This window comes from Crocodylus porosus, unplaced genomic scaffold (genome assembly GCF_001723895.1).
Source record: "Crocodylus porosus isolate Cpor-Errol unplaced genomic scaffold, CroPor_comp1, whole genome shotgun sequence".
Classification (NCBI taxonomy): Eukaryota; Metazoa; Chordata; order Crocodylia; family Crocodylidae; genus Crocodylus; species Crocodylus porosus.
Window position 1 is genome coordinate 42,355,706 of NW_017728949.1, and position 21,962 is coordinate 42,377,667.

At 42.6% G+C, this 21,962-nt stretch overlaps 1 protein-coding gene across 2 annotated transcripts in view; it reads left to right on the forward strand.

Moving 5' to 3' along the window:
* LOC109322658 (neurabin-1-like) overlaps window positions 1-21,962 on the forward strand; it is an 87,272-nt gene that overhangs the window by 17,541 nt on the left and 47,769 nt on the right. For both annotated transcript variants that reach the window (XM_019553737.1, XM_019553738.1), the window contains 7 exons: window positions 6,469-6,601; window positions 7,241-7,361; window positions 10,604-10,708; window positions 10,871-10,991; window positions 11,713-11,856; window positions 14,984-15,037; window positions 21,707-21,936. In XM_019553737.1, the coding sequence (XP_019409282.1) occupies window positions 6,469-6,601; window positions 7,241-7,361; window positions 10,604-10,708; window positions 10,871-10,991; window positions 11,713-11,856; window positions 14,984-15,037; window positions 21,707-21,936 (908 nt within the window). The remainder of the gene's footprint in view (window positions 1-6,468; window positions 6,602-7,240; window positions 7,362-10,603; window positions 10,709-10,870; window positions 10,992-11,712; window positions 11,857-14,983; window positions 15,038-21,706; window positions 21,937-21,962) is intronic.

Genomic DNA, 21,962 nt, shown 5'->3' on the forward strand with positions numbered 1-21,962 from the left:
AGCTGCTGCTTTAGTCCTTGCAGCCAGCCAGACGTGGAAGGTCATATGCATTCTCCTTAATTTATGGTGCAGCAAGTCCATAATCTTACCTTTTGTGTCCTTGCTGCTGCAGTCCTTGAGTTTTCACGGAAGGGCAGTATACACTGTATTCCAGTAGCAGTTGCATCTGTGCAGAATTTGGACATGATATAACCTTCTGTTTCTACTTGATATATTTATTCCCTTGATTAGACCTTTTGGCCATTGTGTTGCACAGGGAGCTTAAGCTTACCTGATTATCCACCGTAACTCCTAGGAGATCCTTATCAAAGTCACTGCTTGATAATGTCCTCCATTCTGTAAATGTGGCCCAAATTCTTTATCCCAGATTGCTGACCTTACATTTGACCAAATTAAAATGTGTATTGTTTTTACCCAGTTTAGCCAGAGAACCATATTGGACTTCGTTAGTGTTCTCTTCTCTTCATTATGTATCAGTTTTTTACTGTTCTCATAATTTGTAAATTTCATCAGTGATGGGTTTTGTATCTTCTTCCAGGTCACTGGTAAAAAGTTAAATAGCAAAGGGCCAAAAAATGATCACTGTGGAACCCCACTAGAAACACAGCTTCTTGAAAAGGATTAACAGCTGGGTAAAAGGGATTCTATTTTAATTTTTGCCACATTGATATTGTATCATCATTCTCTTAAACTGTTACAGTACAGAATTCGAAGTATATTGTGTAATCCTATTGCCTTTAAACCAATTTTATAATAGAAAATTTAAAAAAATCAAGTTAGTTTGTCAAAGTCTCTCTTGCACCAAGATATGGGGTTGTGCAGACACACCCACAGATAGGCTGCAGATACAAGCAGACCTAGACAGGCTGGTATGTTGGGCAGAACAGAACCAGATGAGGTTCAGTGTAGAGAAAAGCAGAGTGCTGCATCTGGGAAGGAAAAGCCCCCAGCACACCTACAGGCTAGGCATTGCTAACCTGACCAGCACTGCAAAGGAGGGATCTGGGAGTAACAATAAACTGCAGCATGGATATGAGCTGGCAGTGCGACGCAGTAGCCTCTAGGGCCGATAACACTCTGGCATGCATCAATTGATGCATCTCCAGTAAATCCAAAGAAGTGATTCTCCCACATTACTCAACATTGGTGCGGCCACAGCTGGAGTATTACATCCAGTTCTGGGCGCTACACTTCAGCAAGGCTGTACTAAAGCTCAAGAGGGTCCAAAGAAGGGCCACCTGCATGATCAGGGACTTGCATGGTAAGCAATATGAGGAGAGACTGAGGGATCTCAGACTCTTCAGCCTAAAGAAAAGAAGGCTGAGAGGGGACCTGATTGCGGCTTAACACTATATCAGAGGTATACATTAGGGGCTCTGAACAACTGTTCACCAGGGCTCCCTGGGGGAAAACTAGAAACAACGTCAACAGACTCCTGGAAGATAGTTTCAGGCCGAACATTAGGAAAAACTTCTTCACAACTAGGGTGTCCAGACTATGGAACAAGCTCTCCCCACAGGTGGTACAATCATCTACCCTAGAGGTCTTCAAGAGAAGACTGGACAGTCACCTGGCTGAGGTTGTCTGACCCCAGATTTCTCTCCTGCTCATGCAGGGTGCTGCAATGATTCTTCAGGGTCTCTTCTAGCCCTATGATTCTATAAATCCATGATTTATTGGCATTTATTATATTTTCTTCTCTTTCTTCCCCTCTAAGTGAGGTCTGCGTGTTTGTTATACAGTGTGGCCTTCTTGATTCTTGGATTATGGCTTGTGGAGCAGTTAGTAAAACATTCGTAAGCAGTTTCCTACTATCTTTCATATCTTTACATTCTTTCTACTGCCAGCTTTCACTCATAATTGATCTCAGCTTTATTAAATTGCCCCCTTTTAAGGCACTAACTGAGTGTGTTAATAGATTGAATTTTATTCTTCTGTTTAAAAACATGGTCACTAACCTACATTTAATTCTCTTATCAGTTCCTCTTCATCTGTAAAAGTGAGATCAGATAAAACTCCCCCAGGCTGTATGTAACTCTTTTTTTAGTTATGGACTTCTCACTTACAGCTTCTTAACAACTTTGAGGATATTTAAGTAATGGCAGCATCCATTATGATGATGCAGCTTTTTTCCCCCTACAGGTTGTAGATAATTGCTTAAGGAGCTGGTCATCTATTCACTAGTGTGATTAAGTTAGGTATAATAAACACCAATTAGTTACTTCATCTTCTGCGTTATCTTACAACACTGAGCTGCAAACAGTTGAAATAATTCACTTCTGATTTGTCTAGGACTGTACAACAGTGAGCCACTCTTCCTTCCCTTTCTTGTTGGTTTGATCCTTTGTAATTTTTAACGTTCCATTTTTGTAAATTTTACACCACTTACCTAACACAAATCTTCTCATTTCAAGAAGCCTTTGCCCTGTTTCACAAGTGAGATGGGAAGGATCTTTGAGGAAATCACTTAAACATTCTTTTCCTTCGGCACCTTTTGTAATTCTCTGAAGTCACATCTAAGGACATGAAGCGGTGTCAGTTGTACTGATCTGTACTGTTACTAGTGGATCCTTGTCTGTCATGTTGAGAAACGTATTCAGCTGTAATCATATGTATAGTAGCTTCATCCTATTGTCTACCTGTCTCTTGCAGACATTACTTCATAATAGAACAGTAGTTCTCAACTAAAATTCTGTAGATACCCTTTCAGGGGTGCCATGATGCAACTAGGAAGGGCTGTAGCATGAGCAACACTCCTGCCTGCCTGAGCTTGCTCTGATAAACCTAAAGTAAATAGGAGTTCCTTGGTCCACTGTGGCCCCTCCTGGTCTGACCTTACGTGGTGTCTCCTAGGAAACAGAAGCACATGGGACAGGTGGAACTGTCCCATGCACCTCTTGTTTCCAGGAGGAACTGGCAGAGTGGGGGAAGGGAATCACTGGAACTGGGACTGGTAATGTTGTGTCTGGCAGAGTCTGTGTGTCCCATTGCTGGCTCACTCTATCCTCAAGTCACGCAAGGACCAGCACCGGACAAACTGGGCATGGAGCTCCTCAGGCCTGCTGCTCCAAAACATGCCTACTTAGGTGGGAGGAGCAGGGCATGCCAGTTCCATGGAGCAGTGACTTCAGCTCTCCCCTGCAGCTGGTCCCTGAGTCCTGCTGGGTCTCAGGAGCAAGAGTGGGAAGAGAAGAGGTCCTTGCAGGGGAAGTTGCAGTCTACTGGTGATGTGGGAAGGCTGCTTCTTGAGGGCACAGGGTGTGGAAGCAGCACTAAATGGAATGATTTAAGCCCTGCATGGTGTTGCCCTGGCCAGCACCAAGCACAGGGAATTATAACCGTTGGCATGGTGGCATTGAAGAGTCGTAGCAGCTGAAAAGTAGCCTCTTCTATCGTTAATCAAAGCCCATGTACGGACCAAGGGCTTATTAGGGCAAGGAGCATCTAGGGTACAAGGCAACTCTAGAAGATCTCCTGCTCTATCTGTTCCCCCTTCCTGCTGTCCCCTGTTATCTAATTTCAGAAATGCAGCTAAACCTGGGTCTGGAATCAGCCCAGGAGAGAGTGAGAATGTGCAAGGAGGTAAGAGCATTGCCAGTGATTTAAAAAAATAGTGAAATCAGGGACCATCCCTACTTGCAGACAGGGCCCTGGTCTTCAGAGCTGAAGCTTAGCGATTCAGGAAAACCAAGCCTCTTTAAAGTGTCTCAGCTGAACAGTGCAAAAAGTGGAGTGCCTAGAGCAGGGATTCTCAACTGGTGCACCCTGGGCCTCATACATTAAAGCTGAGGCAAATGGGTAGCATCTCTCCCTTGCTCCGAGAAAAGGGAACTCCCTCCACCTGCGTCTGCAAAGGGCGCTGCTAAATTTATGAGAAGTTATAAAGAGTGCCTTGAGCCTAAAATGGTTGAGAAGCACTATAATAGAGACTCTCCAATGAACATAGTCTATGTTGCATAGCTGAAGATCCCTTTGTGGGTATCTTTTTCTTTGTTTTTTCTCCTGGGTTAAGCTGAGCAGCCATTTATGAGTGTATACTTCTCTCTTGTTTGAACAGCTGTGCCCAGAAATATATTCTGCAGTTTCCACATTAAGGACCTAATAACGTTTAGAAAATTTTAGCTGTATGAGATTTCTCTTTGTTCTCTCTTCTTCATAGTCACAGCCCACCCATCCTCTTTTTGTCTCCAAACACCCTAAATGTCATCTTGACCTCTTGCCTCTTGTTACAAACTTCCAAGCCTCCCCTTGCTGCTTCTATGATTCTTTGAATTTGGGGTTGGGATGTTTTTCTAATCTGATTGTCCAAGAACTCAGCCCATGATGCTTGGTAGTGTTTATACTTGTCCTTTCCATCACACAATCTTTTCTGCCAGTGCAGCCACCGAATTTGTATACAGGTTTCTCTCTTAGTACTAGTTGGCTTCACAGAGAAAAGAAAGTAAAGCACGGTGCCAGTATTCAGATTACAAGCAGTGTTCTATTGCTGGCCGCTATGGTATTGCATGTAGGAACATGCCTCTTGTATTCTTTTTCCAGATTCCCATTTGCATTCCCATTACCTGGCAGGAATTTTTATTGCTCAGCTGCACTTCTTCCCAACAGAGAGGGAGTAACTACTTGGATATCAAAAAACTGGGTTTATCAGACCCTAGAGTCTTAGCCACACCTGTTCAGAGGCCTGCAGTCCACTTACATGTTTTCCATCAGAATTATCTATCAAATAAACTTCCGCAACCTCCAAGCATAGGTTTGGCAGCTGTGCTCTACAAACTTCCCTGTTTTATGTTCTTCTTTAGGTAAAAGGTGCAAATCTACCCTGGTTTCCAGAAGAAACAATCGTCCTCTAGTTGTTGGCTTACTTGCTAGTTGCAGAACTCGAAAAATTCTTGAGTCCCTTTTATGATATGTGAAGATTCTTGACAGGGAAAAAACTTCTGGGGTCTTTATTCATCCTTCTGCATCTGTTTGCATAGTTCTTTGCCAGCTTCATTAGAGTCATGACCACTTCTGTTCTTACAATGCAGTACTTGCTCATGCAGTGTTTTGCAGAAAATCTCTAAAAACAGTCTTGTATTGTAGCTTAATGGCTGTTCTGTGGACGAGATATGATTAGCACCTGCATATTTTAATATATTGTTCTTTCACTATCCCAGCCTGCCTTGCTGCTTCTGGCCATCAATTTTGATGCTTTTTTCCCATGTGGGTGATGCTGCTATCCAGACCCAGCATCCCCACTGTATGGAAACAAATATACAGGGAAACACACACCAAAATTTATCCTGGGTTTTTTTACCATAGGTACACCAGTATGAACACCTATCTCATTAATCTTTTAAAACTGAAGATTAGACCTTAGCTATGTAGCTGACTTTCTGTCAGGTTTGCAAGCTACTGACTGGGGAGTACTGGTATGTCACCAAAACTCTTGAGTACCATTTGTCTGGTTAATGCTGAAGAACATGCCTGCAGTCTATGCTTACTATGGCCAAACTATGCCAAAAAAAAAAGAACCAGATAAAGGAGGTTCCCCCCATATGTTTGTAGGCAGAGGAAAAAGAGACTGTACTACTGTATTTCACAAGGTTTTTAATCCAGTATCTATATAGTATATGTTAAACATAGTGGTTTTATTAGTGGGCATGTCTACACATGCCCCTACTGAACCATTGTTACTGCAGTATTTCCTTTTGGAAGTACTAAATGTCGGTGCAGTAACAGCCTGTACCACAGTGTGCCAGTGGCACACAGATCTTTTTAGCCACTGCATCACTGTAGAAATGCACTTTAACAAGGGACGTGTTGCTATGGCGATGTAGTTGCAGCATTATGGTTTGTGCCCACCAATGCCATGGTGCAGTAGCACATTGCTGTGGTGACGTAGCATTACATGTAGATGCACCTAGTGAATACTTTCATTCAGTCTCAGTAGATATTATTTATTCCTTCTTCCTTCTTAGTCTTCCATCGCTTAACACTGATAAACAACTAGTACTATTTATTATCCTGTTATTTTTAACAATTCAAAAGTTCAGCTGGAATGATTACTATATTTAGTAATGTATGTAACATGGCATTTCCTTTTCCTGGGAAACAGTTCCTCCGCCACTCCCCTTCACTTCCCCGCCTAAAAAGCATCTGTTTGTAAAAAAAAAATAATAATAATAATAATTGACAGAAGATGTTGTGTTGTTTTTTTATGAGGCTTATGAAAAAACAGAGTTCTGTATTTATCTATATGAAAAGTGTGTTTTAGTATAAAGGCATTAGAAGTATTTGACACTTCTAAATACCTCCTCAGTTCTTCAGTAACTGTCCTGCAACAGCAATGTTATTTCTTAAATAAATTGAATTTTTAGAAAATGAAATCCTTAAAATTATCAATTTACGTATTGGCTTGTAGATAATCTACTCTTAAACATGAAAGAATGTTTACACTGAAATCTCATTTTCTGTTATCTTTCTAAGGTTTTCAGCACTTATTCAAATGAAGAATATGATAGGCGCAATGAAGAAGTTGACCCAGTAGCAGCATCAGCAGAATATGAACTTGAGAAAAGGGTGGAAAAAATGGAAGTGTTTCCTGTAGAAATTGAAAAAGGTGCAAATTAATTATCAAATATTTGCTAGAGAAAAGTAATTTCTTTTATATACATACTGAAGCACTTTTCACGTGGGCTTCTATGATATTTACGTCTTAATATTTTAAAGATTTAGGTATGTGCTTAGTTTCACATTTGTGAATAGCTTGAATTCATTGGAACAACTTGCAGAGATAGGTCTCTGTAATGTAATTATAATATAATTGAGGTAAATGGAACTTCGACAGTTTATAGTACCAGAGGATTTATTTGGGTCATTAATAGCTCAGAAGCATAAACTTCAGAATGCAATCCACTAGGCAGTCATTTGCAGTGTGGTGGGATCTAGGTAGAAAATGCATTCAGTGATGCTAATCTCTCTTTCCACAATTCCCATACAACTGGTGTTTGAAGGCATCGCTGTCCTGGAGCATTTTAAGCAACTAGGACTTTACTCCTGTGTAAGGGGTTTTTCATCCTGCTGGGAACAGGCCAGTCTGCATTCTTTCATTACTTACTGACTTAAATATATTTTACCTTAGTCTGATTAAGTATAAATAAGGAATAGGGCAAGTTTGTTTATAACTGGTGAGTATAATTTATGGCAACTATATTATAAAATATATGGTGGCTGTTGTTGGGATTTTTTAACCCTACAGGTGATAGTGGCCTAGGCATCAGTATTATTGGAATGGGAGTCGGTGCAGATCAGGGATTGGAAAAACTAGGAATTTTTGTGAAAACAATAACAGAAGGTGGAGCTGCACAAAGAGATGGGCGGTAAGTTTTCAGTTAGGTCTTTCCTACCATGTTGGTACTGATCTTGCATGATATATAGTCAAGTATTCTTCCATAAAATACATATATAATCCAATATAATAATGAGGGTATAGTGGCAGAGCAGGAAAAGTATCTCATGGCTTCATTGGCATGAGGTCAAGCCTTACCCCGGACTTGAGCCAAAGGCAGCCTCCAGTTGCCCCTGCTGGAAATGGGTATCTAGTCATTGAGTTTAGGTGATCAAAGGCAGACAGACCTGCTAGCCACAATGTTCTCTTGTGTGCCATCAGTATAGAAATGGGTGTATCTTAGCCATAGTAGCCCAGTGAGCTAAAGTTCTTGGGTTGACTTTTGACCTTTTGGATATTGTATAATTACTCTATTTTGAGATATACAGGGGAAAAGTTACAGAACGTCTGTTACATCTGACAAAGCCATAGGCTCTTGCCTGAGACAGCATATGCCTCTGAACTGGTTAGTCTCTAAGATGCCATCCTCCCTTTCCTTCTGTGTTACAGAATCTTGAAATACAAATATGACATGTATTATGCTTTCATGACACTACAATAATTATTCAAGTAACTGGCATAGTAATTTTTATTATATTTAAGTGCTCCAGTCTTGCTGAAAATTACTTGTATTCCATAATACAAAGGGCATTGTATAGTGCAGCTTATTTTAATGAAAGCACTGAAAATGTCCTTTAACTTTCATCAGTTTGGTATTCAGCCAGTCTAAAAAAAACCCTAAAGCCTTCATTGAACAAGCCAAATTTCATACCAAATCTCAGCTGGTTTAATTCATCATAATTCCTTGGTTTCAGTGGCATTTGGTATATACCAATTGAACATTTAGCCCTTCTCCATCTTGCACCTACTCACTTTAGATAAAATCGGGAGAATAAATCCGCATGTTTCAGTGCTTATCTCAATCACTGTTTATGTGGGTCATGAAGAAATGTGTCCTGTAATTAGATTATTCTCTGCTTTTCTGTTTAGAGGGTTTCTTGCAGCATCATTTTTAAGCATCTGGCAAGGACAGCTGTCAGAGATAGCAAAATAGGCTAGATAGATCATTGGGCTTGATCTGATATGGTAATTCCCATGAATAATGTTGAAAAAGTTAAGTGCAGCCAAATAAATATCATATTTGTTTAGTTGTATTTTGAACTGGAGTTTTTTTTAGTAAAAGTCTATGTAGTCTAGTCTACAATAAGCAAAATAAAGACTGCATCTATGCCAAATAATTTGCTAGCAAAACTTTTAGTTAATGCATGTATGTTAATATGAACATAAGGGGGGAATATTTAAACTTTTCCCATCACATTTTGTTAGTCACCATACGTCTTTGTGTTCCAAACAGTTATTACCATTACAAATCATAACTTATGTCTGATTTACCACATCGTTTATTAGGCTGGTCCCCACAAGAGTCAACAGCATTTCAATACTAATCAATATCTGTGTGTTTTCCGGATTCCTGCGCCCCCCCGCGGCCCCCAAAAGACCCATGTGGTAATTAGCTACCCCACTCATGACTGGAACTGAGTATTCTTGTCATGAGTTCTGGGATCCTCCAAAACTTTATATGAAGATGAGGCAGGGCAGTCTGGTCTGCCTTCACCTCATGGAGTATGGGGCCACGCTAATCATGTGACGGGCTGAGAGAATGGATGGCAGAGGGATTCTGGGTAAACGGTTTAGGGTCCCATTTGTCGATATTTGCCAGACATTTAAAGCTGGTGAAGAATTAGGAATAATGGAAATGGGAAACAAATGTGCAGCTCAGCTGTGGGAGTGAAGAAGTCAAAATGTAGTCATTTTAATGGCTCACCATGACTTGAACAAGAGTTGGTGCTCAGAGGCACTGTGCTTAAGGGGCACTACCATATAGTTTCATAGTTGGTAGGATCAGAAGGGATCTGAGCAGATGATCAAGTCTGACCCCCTGCCATGGCAGGAAAGAGTACTGGGGTCAAATGACCCCGGCCAGGTGTTCATCCAGCCTCCTTTTAAAGACCCCCAGGGTAGAAGCCAGCACCACTTTGCTTGGAAGTTGGTTCACCTAGCCACCCTGACAATGAAGTAGCACCTCCTGATGTCTAGTCTGAACCTACCCTCTGCCAGCTTGTGACCATTATTTCTTGTCACTCCTGGTGGTGCTCAGGGGAACAGGGACTCCCCCAATGCCTGCTGGTCCCCTCTGACCAGTTTGTAAACAGCCACTAGATCCCCCCTCAGCCTTCTCTTGTGGAAGCTGAACAGGTTCAGGTCCCGTAGCCTCTCCTTGTAGGGCCTGCCCTGCTGCCCCCTGATCATGCGAGTGGCCCTCTGTCTTATTCAGATGGGCTGCATTAACTTACCTCCCATATGGGCTATGTGTTTTATTGCTTCTCAGTCTCTTGTAGGCTGAGATCCAGCATAGTTGCCTCACTGGTCTGTTGTCTGGCTGAGATCACTTTAGAAAGGCATTGTGTAGTAGTTGGTGTAGACCTGTCCAATGCACTGTGGACGGGACCCCTTAAAGAGTCTGCTGTAGTCTCCCAGTGGAGGATCTTGGCTACACACCTGCTTCATTGAAATGGGAGATCCCTCCCTAGCTACTCCGTTGGCTGGTTGGCTAAGGGCAAGTGAGACTTGGGGGCATCCAAACCCCAAGGTCTCCACACTTGGGTCTGCATGTAGGATGCCTGCCCATGGATTTGGGAGTATCTGAAGCCCTAGGCTGAAGAGCCTGGGATGGAGGATACTTGCTGGTGGTAGCACCACATGGACTTGAATGATTGAGTTCTGTTCAGTCAATAGGATTCAGAACTGAGTTGGCTAATTCAACCTGTAACACAAAATTTAATTTTAAAAAAGGGTTTCATAGTCATGCTCAGCACTGGCTGCATTTAGTCAACTGCATAAATGGTTTCCATTATTGGGCATGTGCTGCTTTTAACAGCAGTTCATAGATAGGCAGTGTATTTAATGAGGTTTCCTGGTATGTGAATGTAAGATGAGGGGCTTTTTTCCTCATGTTGACTGGGGCAGAAAGCCTCATCTTATATTCAAGTAAATATGGTAAATCAATCTCCTATTCCTTAATTCTGCTAGCAATGGACTTTTGGGACCCCCCATAATTGTCAGTTTAAATATTGTAAATTTCAGGCATGTTTATCAATGTAGATAGAGATAATGTGTTATACCAAAATCTTTTTATTGACTTTATGGCTAAATATTTAATGATTTATTTTTCAGAATCCAAGTAAATGATCAGATTGTTGAGGTTGATGGTACAAGTCTAGTAGGAGTAACTCAGTTTTTTGCAGCCACTGTACTAAAAAAGACCAAAGGCACAGTCAGGTATGTATATATTATTGTTACAAATTCTAGAATGTTACCTTTTAAGTTATCCAGATTTTCATTAACATAGAAGGTTTTGTGTAAATTAAAAAAAAAAATAACAGAACTTGTCACTAAAGGCAGCTTGCACTACTTGGTGACTTGTAAGTTTTTGCCTCCTAGATTTCTGATAGGAAGAGAGAAACCAGGAACTCAGAGTGAAGTAGCCCGTCTCATTAGTGAGACTTTGGAGCAAGAGAGGAGTCTGTATGAGCAGCACTATGGCCATGATGATGCAGAACAGGTATAAAGCAATCGGTGCCTGCATTTCTTTCAATGTGATATTTATGTACAACTATTTGCATATATATTTTTGAATATGTATGAACCATCTCTTTGAACCAAATGCTTGGGACAACAAAGGAAAAAGTGCAAAGTTTATATCTTAATACTGTCATTCCACATGATAATGAGGTAGTGACAGAAAGAGAAAGCTCTTTTGCTACAGAGTCAAAGGCATGAATTTTGAGCCTTGTTCCTTACCTGTCTAGGGCTGACTGCATTTGACCCAGCTATTCAAGAGTACCTGGGTCATTCAGGCTGGGAAGCTGAACATCTCCAAGTGTGATGCATCACCCCCTTTTGTGCTGTAGGCTGTAGAAAATGCCTTAACCAAGTTAACCCAAATGGCTGGTAGGCTCAGATGATACTTGGACATCTTTTGACACTGCCACCAGCCCTGCGTCTGATACCTAGGAGGCAACTTGAAGGGATGAAGTTAATTAAAAAGATCAGTTCTTTCCTTTTTCTGTTTGTAGAATTCTTATATAAGATGTTCACAGGCATCTTAAGCAGCATTATAATATTAGAAAAATGTTCAATGAAAAAGAACAAAGAAAAGTGCTAGTCAGAAGAAAAGTTGTATTTATGATTTTGGATTGCTTGTGTATTGAAGAAAGATCTTTTTTGTTGATTATAAAACAAAGCACAGATCTTTCTTCACTAATGTTTTTCTGTATTGTCAGGATGATGACTATGATGATGATGAAGATACCTTTGAGTCACATTTACATGGAAAATCTGTGGAAGTTTTTTATCTTCCTGAAAATGAAGATATTAATTTACCCCTGGATATGGATTCAGCACAACTTCTTCTTAAATTTAAAGAGGTAATTGTATTTAATGTTATTACATTATTTAAATTTGTTACATGTTATCTGTGATGCACCTAGGAGCATTTGGATCTTATAAGATTAATATTAATTTTTCTTCTATCCCTATCTGTCATACTCTCTTTCCTCTAACTAAGAAATGTCTCTTGCAATTTTCTTTTCAAATTTAAGGATTTTGTCACATTATCCAATAACTGTTTAAAATGCAGAAACAGTCCTCATAGCAGGGTGTGGAACCCACAGAGCCCCTTTGAATTTTTCTTGTACCACAATTTGAGTTCTCTAATTACTGTGCTGCAATGCAATGCTGCCACTTTTTTCCTGGCCCTATGAATCTTGCATTTTTTTTGCTGTACAGTGGCACAGTTTCAAAAGGAAAATGGAGCGCGTCTCCATGCCTGTACAGCCCACATGTTATAAAGGCACACTCCAGGTAGGTAAGAGATGAGCATTTGAATCTACAGTGTTTGAATCTGAAGTGTCTTCAGGCAAAAGACAACATGAAAGGTCTCTTACATCCTGGCTGAGTGCTTCAGTCACTCCTGCTGTGTATTATAAATGACCCCTGCTCTGTAGTGAAAGACTTTCTAACTCCAGAAGAGAATTTAGGGCTATGAATCTCAGTCTGATGTCGACATCTCTCTGAAGCCCAGTTAAGTGCTTAGGTCCCAAGAGAAGCTTAAGATGCACCCCTCTTTGTTGTTTTTTGTTGGCTAGTTTGGATGGTTCCCACTCAGACATTGCAGTGCTGAGTATCATAACAACTTACTTTTAGGCTGTGTCTTCTGTAGATAAATCAACAGCTAGAATTAGGAGTTGGATATAGTGGGAAAATTAAGCATCTCAAAATGGTACTCATAACAGCACTTCTAAGGGGATGATTGCATGTTACGTTTGTAGTGTCCACACGCTTACATCGTCAGTAACACCACAAAAATGGCAAATCTGCCCCAGAAATGTTCTGGAAGTTTTCAGAGGACCTACTCTTTAGCCCTCTGTAGTGTGAACAATTAGATCTAACACTGAGGGGGGTCTTGGCCCCACAGTAATCCACAGTCTTCTGCTTTCCATCCCCACTGGGCCCAGCCACGGTGAGCTGCCATAGAGCCATTCTGGTGGCAGTGGTGGTAGGAGAGAGGACAGCTGCTGATCAGCAGTAGCTGTCAAGTACAGCCTCCTGTTGCTTGCAGGGTCAACAAGGGCAAAGAGAATAGCTCTTCTTGACTCCCCATGCAGTGAGCAAAAGGGGACAAGGGAGTAGTCTTTGACAGCCCCTGCTTCCAGTATCAGCTGCCATCTAATCACTAACAACCTGCCCTCTTTCCCAGCAGAGAAATGAGCATGCTGTCAATGATTGGGGTCACTGACAGGCTCCCCAGAGAACAGGGGAAACAAGGGAGCAGCCCCTTTGGTAGAGAGCTCACCTTTGAGCCAACTTTATAGTGTTCCAGCCAGGGGGCTGTGCACATATGCACACTGCTACAGCAGTATAAATTAACATGTGTCCATTGCTTCAGTGTTTTTAGTGGACCCTAGCCCCTTAGATTACTTATTTTTTTGAGAAAAATACACTGTACCCAAGAGCTTTGCTATCTTGAGATGGCACTGTTGTGAATATTTGCATGAGATTTTATCTGTAGAGGCTGATGATGTTGCTCTTGATCAGTGGTGCTCAATGTTTTAGGGTGGTGGGTTGGGTCTTTGCAACTTGGCTACACCACAAGACACCACTCCCTTGGGGAAGGTGGGAGGGGGAAGAGTGTCTATCAGTGTGTGTGGGGGGGGGACGGGACACAAAGTAAGAGAGCTTACCTTCCAGGGCAGGAGGAGGGGAGAGAGCTCTGGTAGACAGGGCCTGCTGTAGTGGAGGAGAGAGCAGTAGGGCTGCAAAATAGATCAGCAGCATGGCAAAGGGCAGGAAGGGGGACACATCCTACTGCTTTAGCAGTAGGTTGAGCACCACTGCTCTTGATAGTACTAGGCAAGTTATTAATGGAATTCAGATTTCAGACTTTAAATCATTAAAGACCATTTTCAATTTTCATAGGTTAGTAAGTATGGTGGGAGTCTGACAAATCATAATGCGATTTCCTTGCATAAATATCATGCCTGTTGCTGGAAAATGACTCTAGGTAAAATCCAAACTCTGATAACAAATCTAAAGTGTTGACTCATGAATTTACTCACTTCAGCAATTCTTTGGCATTCTGTGCTTCACAAGAAATTGGCTTCTTCCAAATCAAGTGACTCTCAACCAGGGTGCTGGGACACCCTGGGGTGCCACAAGATCTTTTGAAAGGTGCTGCAAAGTGAGAGGAGGTTCAGGCTTCTCCTGACCTGGTTGCTACCCTGTCCCCACTGCTCAGCCCCTCTACAAGGAGGTAAGCGCTGTAATAAATAAATTAGTTTTTGAAATGGGGTGCTGCTCAACTTGCAAAAGTTATGCAGACATGCCTCGGGTCACATAAGGGGTGACTTGGGGCTAAACACATTGAGAAACACTCTTCTAAATCATACGTTGAATGTGAAAATTAAGAATTCCCTAGTTATCTTCAGTGAATAGTCTACTGGCAGAGTAGCACATTTTTCAAGGTGTGGTAATAATTAGTTGACTTAAATGAAGCCTTTTTCTACTTCCCATAATCCCTTTGACATCTCTTGCACATTAACCATGTGGCTTAACTGCATGATGAAAATGCTTATGAATGCTACTAGTAAAAATGCTTCGACAACTGAATTTTCAGTTGATTTTTATATTTGCCCTAATATAAAGGACTTACTGCTGAGTTTTCAATGTTATTATTATCTTCAGATAAATCAGATAAAAAGAAAAGATCATTATTTTATTTTAAATTAGTTAGGAATATTGTAATACCTATAATTTTTTTTAACTTTGTATGTTAAAAACATTATATCACATAATATGTGAAGACCTGATTCTCCTCTAAGTTGGTAAAAACATGAATAACTTAGATTAAGAAGTGAATATAATGTACATTAATGGACACTAATGTAAACCTGGCTAGTCTGAGTGGAGAATTAGACCCTAAACAATCCATGATAAATTTAAAATACATAAAAAGATGTTTGAAATGTTTGTTGACGAAACTACTTTTCATTCCAGCTACAATTAAAGCATGCCGTAACAACAGCTGAAGTTAATCAACTGAAAGAGAAAGTAAGTACATTATTTTAAAATCTCTAATGTTAACATTTTTTATAGTAAATTTCATGTTTTTTGAGAAGAAAAAGTTATGTTGTGCCCTGCAGGGTCGGGACCTGAGGCACAATGAGGAGAAGGTTCGTTTTGCCTTTAAGGGAGGGAGGGGTTTTTTCCTCTGTTCTCAGATCACGGTGCCTCCTGATCACAGAACAGGGCACGAGCTGTAAATTGTAACAAGAAACTTTTATTTGTTTACTTACACGCCGATGAACAAGGGGCGTAGGTACAGCAGCTTGATTAAACACGTTTTGTTTACAGAACAAATTAACGACTCTCTCTTTCTCTCACGGATCGCGGTTCGGTTCGCTAATCGGGTCAGTGCGCAGGGAAGGGGTACATCAGGAGAATGGGTGGCGGAGAAGCGCTGACGCGGTTGGCCAGACCGCGGCAGAAGGGACTGATCTGCTGGTCCCAAAATGGCTTCTGCCGTGGCGTGGACTTGCCGTGGCTTTTAAAGACTTCCCCCTTCTCCTCCCCCCGCTCCCCCAGACGTCAGAAGGGTAAGCTGTTTTCGCGCCTTTTCTAAGCTTGTGGGAGGGGCTGGGTGCTGAACTTTGTGCTTACGGCACTCCAACTGAAGTGAAGTACAAAACAAGTTAGAGTCCAAATGAAAGCTGATGGGCAGGGATCCTGGTTTTCTCTGTTAAAAAATTAAAACTTCTCTGATTAAAACCCCCCAAATCCACATTTTTCTGCAATTAAAAAAAAAAACTTGTGTGTGTACTAGCCAGTTACCCATCAAGAATGATGGAGGTGGGAGGGGGCTGGGATGGAGTGCTGCCACCTGATGCCCTACGCTGCTGCTGTTCTGCCTCTTGCAAGGAGCAGGGTAGGGGAGCCAAGGCCATCTGTCTGGTCCTAGACGCAGCTTTCGAATCAGGGCGGCGCTGCACCACGCTTGGAGCACTCTGGCTGTTTCCATCAGCCAATCAGAGTGCAAATAAAGCATTATGGGCACAGTGTGTGCGCATGTGTGTATGTATATGTATCGGTTGAACACATTTTTTTGATATATTTACAATTTTAAAGCAGTTTGGAAGCCTAGCAGCGCCTCAATGACTATAATAAAATGAATTCTAAATACCTATAAATTTTGGCGTTTGATTTTGGGGTTTTTATCATGGAAAATCGGAGCTCCCCCTGCCTCCATTGCTCAGCTACAGCTGTCCCCACTGAAAAGCTCTGATGTGCCAGTGCCAGTGCCCTGCCCATGCCATTGCCCTTCATTCCCAAGCCACAGCCCCCTAGCTCTACTGGTGCTCCTCACTCCAAGCCCCCAGACCCTGCCAGTGCCTCTTACTCCTCACCCACAGTCCCCAACCCCTGCCCCCCCTGCCCTCCAGCCCTGTTGGAGGGAGTACCCAGTTGCCAGGGCTACCAGGCCAGGGACTCGGGTCTGGAGCCCCCTCCTCCCTAGCAGCGCCTGAGCCCTGGCTGCCACCCATTGGAGACAGTGGCTGCTGTGGCTGGAGCGGACTGTGGAACCCAGCTCCCCCTCCTTCACGCACAGCATGGCTGGAGTGAAGCCTGTGGTGGAGGTGGTGCAGGCTGCTGTCTGTGGGCTCCCTGCCCTGCTGCCCTCCCATCGGGAGCCTCCATGGCCCAGTGTTCAGGTGTGGCAGGAAGATCAGGGCAGGAGGAGGCTTAGTGCTGCTGCTGGGAGCCCCACACCACCATGGTGAGGTGCCTCCTGCCCACCCAGCAGCAGTGAGGGTGGCAGCGTGGAGTTATGCCCCCCACTGCTTCTGAGCAGGCAGGGAGCACCTCGCGATGGTGGTGTGGGGCTCCCAGCAGTGGCACCAAGCCTCCCTGCCCCACTTTGCCCTGCTGTGCTGTGTCCCACCATCTGGGCTATGGAAGCCCTTGGGGGAGGGCATCAGGGTAGGTAGCCACAAGCCCGCAGCCACCAACCTACATCTGTCCTAACTCCGCATGCAAATCTCAAGGGGGTATGTACCTCCCATGGCCCACCTGGGAGTGTGCACAGTGGTGGGGAGTCAGCTCCCCACCATCCCCTTGATGAGCTGCCCACGGCTCTTTTCCACTCCTTAGCCAGGCCCTATGGCTGCACATCCCTGACCCAGGCCCCACGCACTGCCCCAGCTGAGCAGAGCCTCGGCCCCAGCCCTGCCCAACTTCCTCCTTCCCTCCCTCCCTATGGGGGCCTCAGTCCCCCCTCCTGATTTACCTGTGGGGAGTAATGGGAGCTGCTCTCAAGCTGTCTGGCTGCCACGTAGCGCCCCGTGCCTGATCACCCTGCTCCCACTTTCCCCAGCCCCTTACAGACTAGAATTCTGCCAGCCTGCAAAGGGAAGCCTGCAGTTTCCCATGTTTTTCTCCTTTAAAGGAGAAAATCTGTATTTTTCTCCTTGAAATGTGAAAATCTGAGTTTTACTGCGTTTTTCCGTGGCAAATGGAAAACTGCTGATTTAAATCAGTTTTCCTGCTGATGAGTTAATTTTAAGAGTACAGCTCCATGTGCAGTGTGGAATGTTAAAAATAAACTCCTAAACCTTAATCCTGTGACAAATTGAAGATCTGTTATGCTGGTCCATTCTTTCCTTTTTCATGTCCTAGTGACAAGGTATTTAGCAGAATTCAAAGACTTGTTGGAATCTGACAGGGCTGCACCATGACCACTTCTGCTACGGCTTCAAACGTGCAACTTCTGGTCTACCAACCATGCACTTTAGTGCTTGCACCATCCCAGCCCCTGTTGTACCAGTATAAAATGCTTAAATACTACTTGTAAAGAAGACTCCCCGTAACTGAATATTATAAGGTGAAACAAAATTCTTTTTTTCAGTGGACATGAAGTTGTTTCATTTTAATACTGGTGTGCCAAAAATTAGATGGTCTTTAGAAATTAGGGTAGTGTATGTATTTAGCACTTTGAGTAAATAATCACATCTAGGAGAGAGTCTTTGGGGTTCTGCATAGTGAAGGGAAATTTGAGCTAAAGATTCCCTTCAACTTCTGTCATTCTTTCTCCTCTCTGTGCCCCCAGTCCTCTTGACAGCTTCAGTAAGAAGTGGCTTCTCTTGGTGATTGGCTCAGTACTTAAGCTTTCTGACTGCTCTGGGAGGGGGAAACTGTTTATCTCCTCTACCACTTAGTCCACAGAGGGAAAGCTGTGAAGAGTCTCTTTTGGGGATAGAAAAATATTAGCTGTAGGTTAGATGAAAGTAAAGAAACTTCCCTCCGACCGTTTCCCTTTTTGTGTGCTCCTGCAAGGCAGACTGCTCAGTAAGTCAGGTTACAGCAGGTGGTTCTTAGTGATTATTTTGCCCCACATTTTTTTTATATGTTGTGTGTGTGTACCTCGTGTATATGAGATAAGAATCTTTTTTGAATTGCAGCCGCCTTTGGAACTGCTCCCTTACTCTGCAGACTGTCTAGGGCAGAACCGGCACAGCCTCTCCGCAGTTCCTTTTACCACTGATGGCTGTGACCCAAAGTGTTTGTTTCTCTGCTGACTGACTATTTTTCCTAAGTATAATTAGTTTAATGTTCACCTCCATTGGCAAACAAATACAAGTGATGTAAAATATAGAAGACATCTTCAGTCTAGAAAGTACTCCATCACTGGACCTCCTCAGCACAGTGAACTTAAATTCTCCAAATTCAAAGTCTGTTCTCCCCCAGCAAGGCTGTAATCACTGCTAGTAATAGACACCAAGTACCTCTTGCCCTGAGGCAGCACAGATACCACACAAGTGCCCCATGTGCTGTTCTTTCCAAAACAGCTCAAAATTCCAGGCAGTCCTGCTGAAGGCTTTTCTGCTTATAGTGTTCTCTAGGGTTTGTTTGATTCCTGAAAAGGAGAATGCCATTCGACTGGTCCAGCCTGTTTCTTTAGGTTCTCCAGTAAGCCAGAAGTGTACAATGAGCTCACAAGCCTAGGCTCCTGCTGCCGCATGTGACAGGAGCTACCCTATACTCACTCAATCCTCTAAAAACAGAGAGTGCAAGTACCTTCAATCCTAAGGTCTCTCTCTCAAATTTAGTGGATCCAGTTAGGAAAACAGTTGCTTGAGGCCCAGATTTGGGTTCCACTGACAGCTTTGATCCTAGAGCAAGCTTCCACTCAGTTGGATCTAAAACAAGCTTTCAAGGTCCATTTGGCAGTCCTGGGGTCCAGACAGTAGTTATAACTACTGTCCTCAGGCCACGCTTCCTGACTACTGCAGCATGATGAATTAGATTACTTGAGAGTTGGGTTCCCAAAGGAGCTAGACAGCCTGGGAGACTGGGAGTCTTGCAGCAGTAGTTTTCGGCCTCTTTTCATTTGCGGACCCCTAAAAAATTGATGAAGGTGCAGGCTCCTTTGGAAAAGTTGAATGGAGTTGTGGACTCCTTTGAATTGTAAGTGTGTGTATTCACATATTTTTGATAGATTATATTAATCTTTTGTAGACCCGTTCGACATTGTCTGCGAACCACAGGAATCTTATTTTGAAAACCACTGTCTTAAAGTCCTCCAGGCTTTGTTGGGTGATCCACATGACTTGACAGCTGCAGACAAAAATGATATACTTGCTTACTTCCCTGCTGCCCCCTCTCCTCTCTGTTGAATAACAGGAGGCAGAACACCTGGGTCACTTTCTTTGCTGCTGTTCAATGTTGGGCAGGTGTGGAATTTGCAAGAATAATGAATTTCAGTTAGGAGCCAGTGAGTACTGGGGAGCATATTTTGCTTCAGAAGCACTCTCTTGTGTTTTCAGACCACAAATGTTATGGATCCTCCATTGTGTGGAAAAATCAAGAATAATTCCAAATCTTAACAATGTCAGCATTCTCCTATGAACCAGAAATTTAGAGTTGTGATCAACTCATGTTGTCACTGAAGATCCCAACACAAGGGCATGCATCAAGTCCTCCTGCACTAATGTTGTAGCCTTCAGTACTGACGAACTTGTACAAAGCCAGACTCACATGTGGTGCTGAAACCCTTGGTTACTGAGAGTAGAGTGCCTGGTATTGCACGCTATGGTACTGATCTGACTTCTGGAATTAAAAGCAGAAGCTTCTTCGCACTAGTGAGATCTTTTGGTACTGGAAGACCTAATGTAACCATGTCATAATTGTGTTATCCCCATAATGCAGAATGACTGAGTCCAGTACAACCCTCTACCCCATTTCTGATAAATTTCAACCTCCTTAAGGACTGTTTTACTGGATTATGTTTTGGGACAGGAAATGGAAGGCTCACTCTGCCCTTTATGCCTTTTCTTGTTGGTAACTGGAGGTAACATGATGCAGGGAGAACCCCAACACATTTTTCAGGTTCTTTTTGTCGTGCCCATGAGCTCCATGTGCACTGGAAATGAATGAAGTGTATCTGTACAAGGTATTTTGGAGAACTACAAAGTTCTAAATAATTTGTGGTGAATTTTGGCCATTTATTTGTCTCTGTAACAGCCAGTTAGTTGTAATGTAATATTGCTATACAGCATGCATCCTTCTGCCCCATTTCTAAAAACCAGACAACCGAGCTATATCTGAGTGTGCAAAAAGCAGATATTTAGACTTGGGGAAAACATTACCAAGTTCATGTTCCAGCGTGACAGAAGGGGAATCATGAAATTTTGTTTCTTTGTTTGTTTTAAAATAATAGAGACAACAGTTCTCACCTAGATGCAAAATGCTGAACTCTTTCTATTGCTAAAATTGACAGTTCATTTTTTTAAACAGAAACAGGAGTTTAGGATCCAGCCCTGCAGTTGATTCTATGTTTTCAAACTTCAAGAAAGTAAAATGGTCTTCATATGCTGATCCATTTTCAATAGCAAGCTTTAGTGACTTGCGAGCAAATCAGCTAGGAAGATATTGGGGCAGGAAAAGGGTAGATTTCTCAGGAACATAGGACTAGAAGAGATGTCCTACTTATGTTGCAGACTCCATCTTTTATATTCCCTTTTATAAATGTAACAAACTCCATACTGAAAGATACTAGACTTTTTGCCCCTGATGGCTGTGGCCAAACAAATGTGGACATTTGGTTCCCCGGGGACAGCCAGCATCTTGTACATCTTGTGCTGCCATTAGTTGTCTCAGGGGAATTCCTGTGCCATGTGCCCTCTGGCATGCAACAGGTTATGCCAGGTGGGGTAGGGGAGGCTGTGGCCAGCACTGGGCTGGCCCCAGCAGCCTAACCTGGGGTTCTGGGGTCCTCCTGGTGCGTGGAGCCTGATTGATAGCCACAATGTACCTCCAGCCAGCTAGGCACTGGTTTTGAGCAGTGCACACTGCCCCCTGCATGCACCTTGCCAGTGTTTGTGGGGGGGAGGTTGTGTAGGGTGTTTTGACCCCTAGATATTTGACTCTCTCTCTGCCTGTAAGAAAGCTTGCAAAGAACAATTTTTGCAACTATTTAGTTGATCTAATAAAAGATATCACCTTTACCCAAAGAACTGTGTCTGCCTATGTCCTTAGAAGGCTTAGACCAACACGGCTACAACCAATGCCCCTGAACCATTTGATAACAAAAGGCGCTGTACAAATTCATTGCTTAGCATTTAAACTTACTAATAAGTGTCAGTAGTTATTCTGTGCTTAAGTATTTTATCACTGCGCAAATGTTAACTTTTAATCTTTTTTATATCTTGTTCTTAATGTTTTAAGTTAAAAACTACTGAGGCTGAAAAGGTTGAATGGGAGTCAAGCAAAGCTCAGCTTCAGCAAACTTTAGAAGAGAGCAAAGAGAAAATTAAGAAGTTGGAGACCTATTGGGTAGAGGCGCAAAGTTTATGTAAAACAGTGAATGAACATCTTAAAGAAACCCAGGAACAGTATGATACCCTGGAGAAGAAATACAATAAGGCCAAGAAATTACTCAAAGATTACCAGCAGAAGTAAGTACTATTAAAGTCAAACTCAC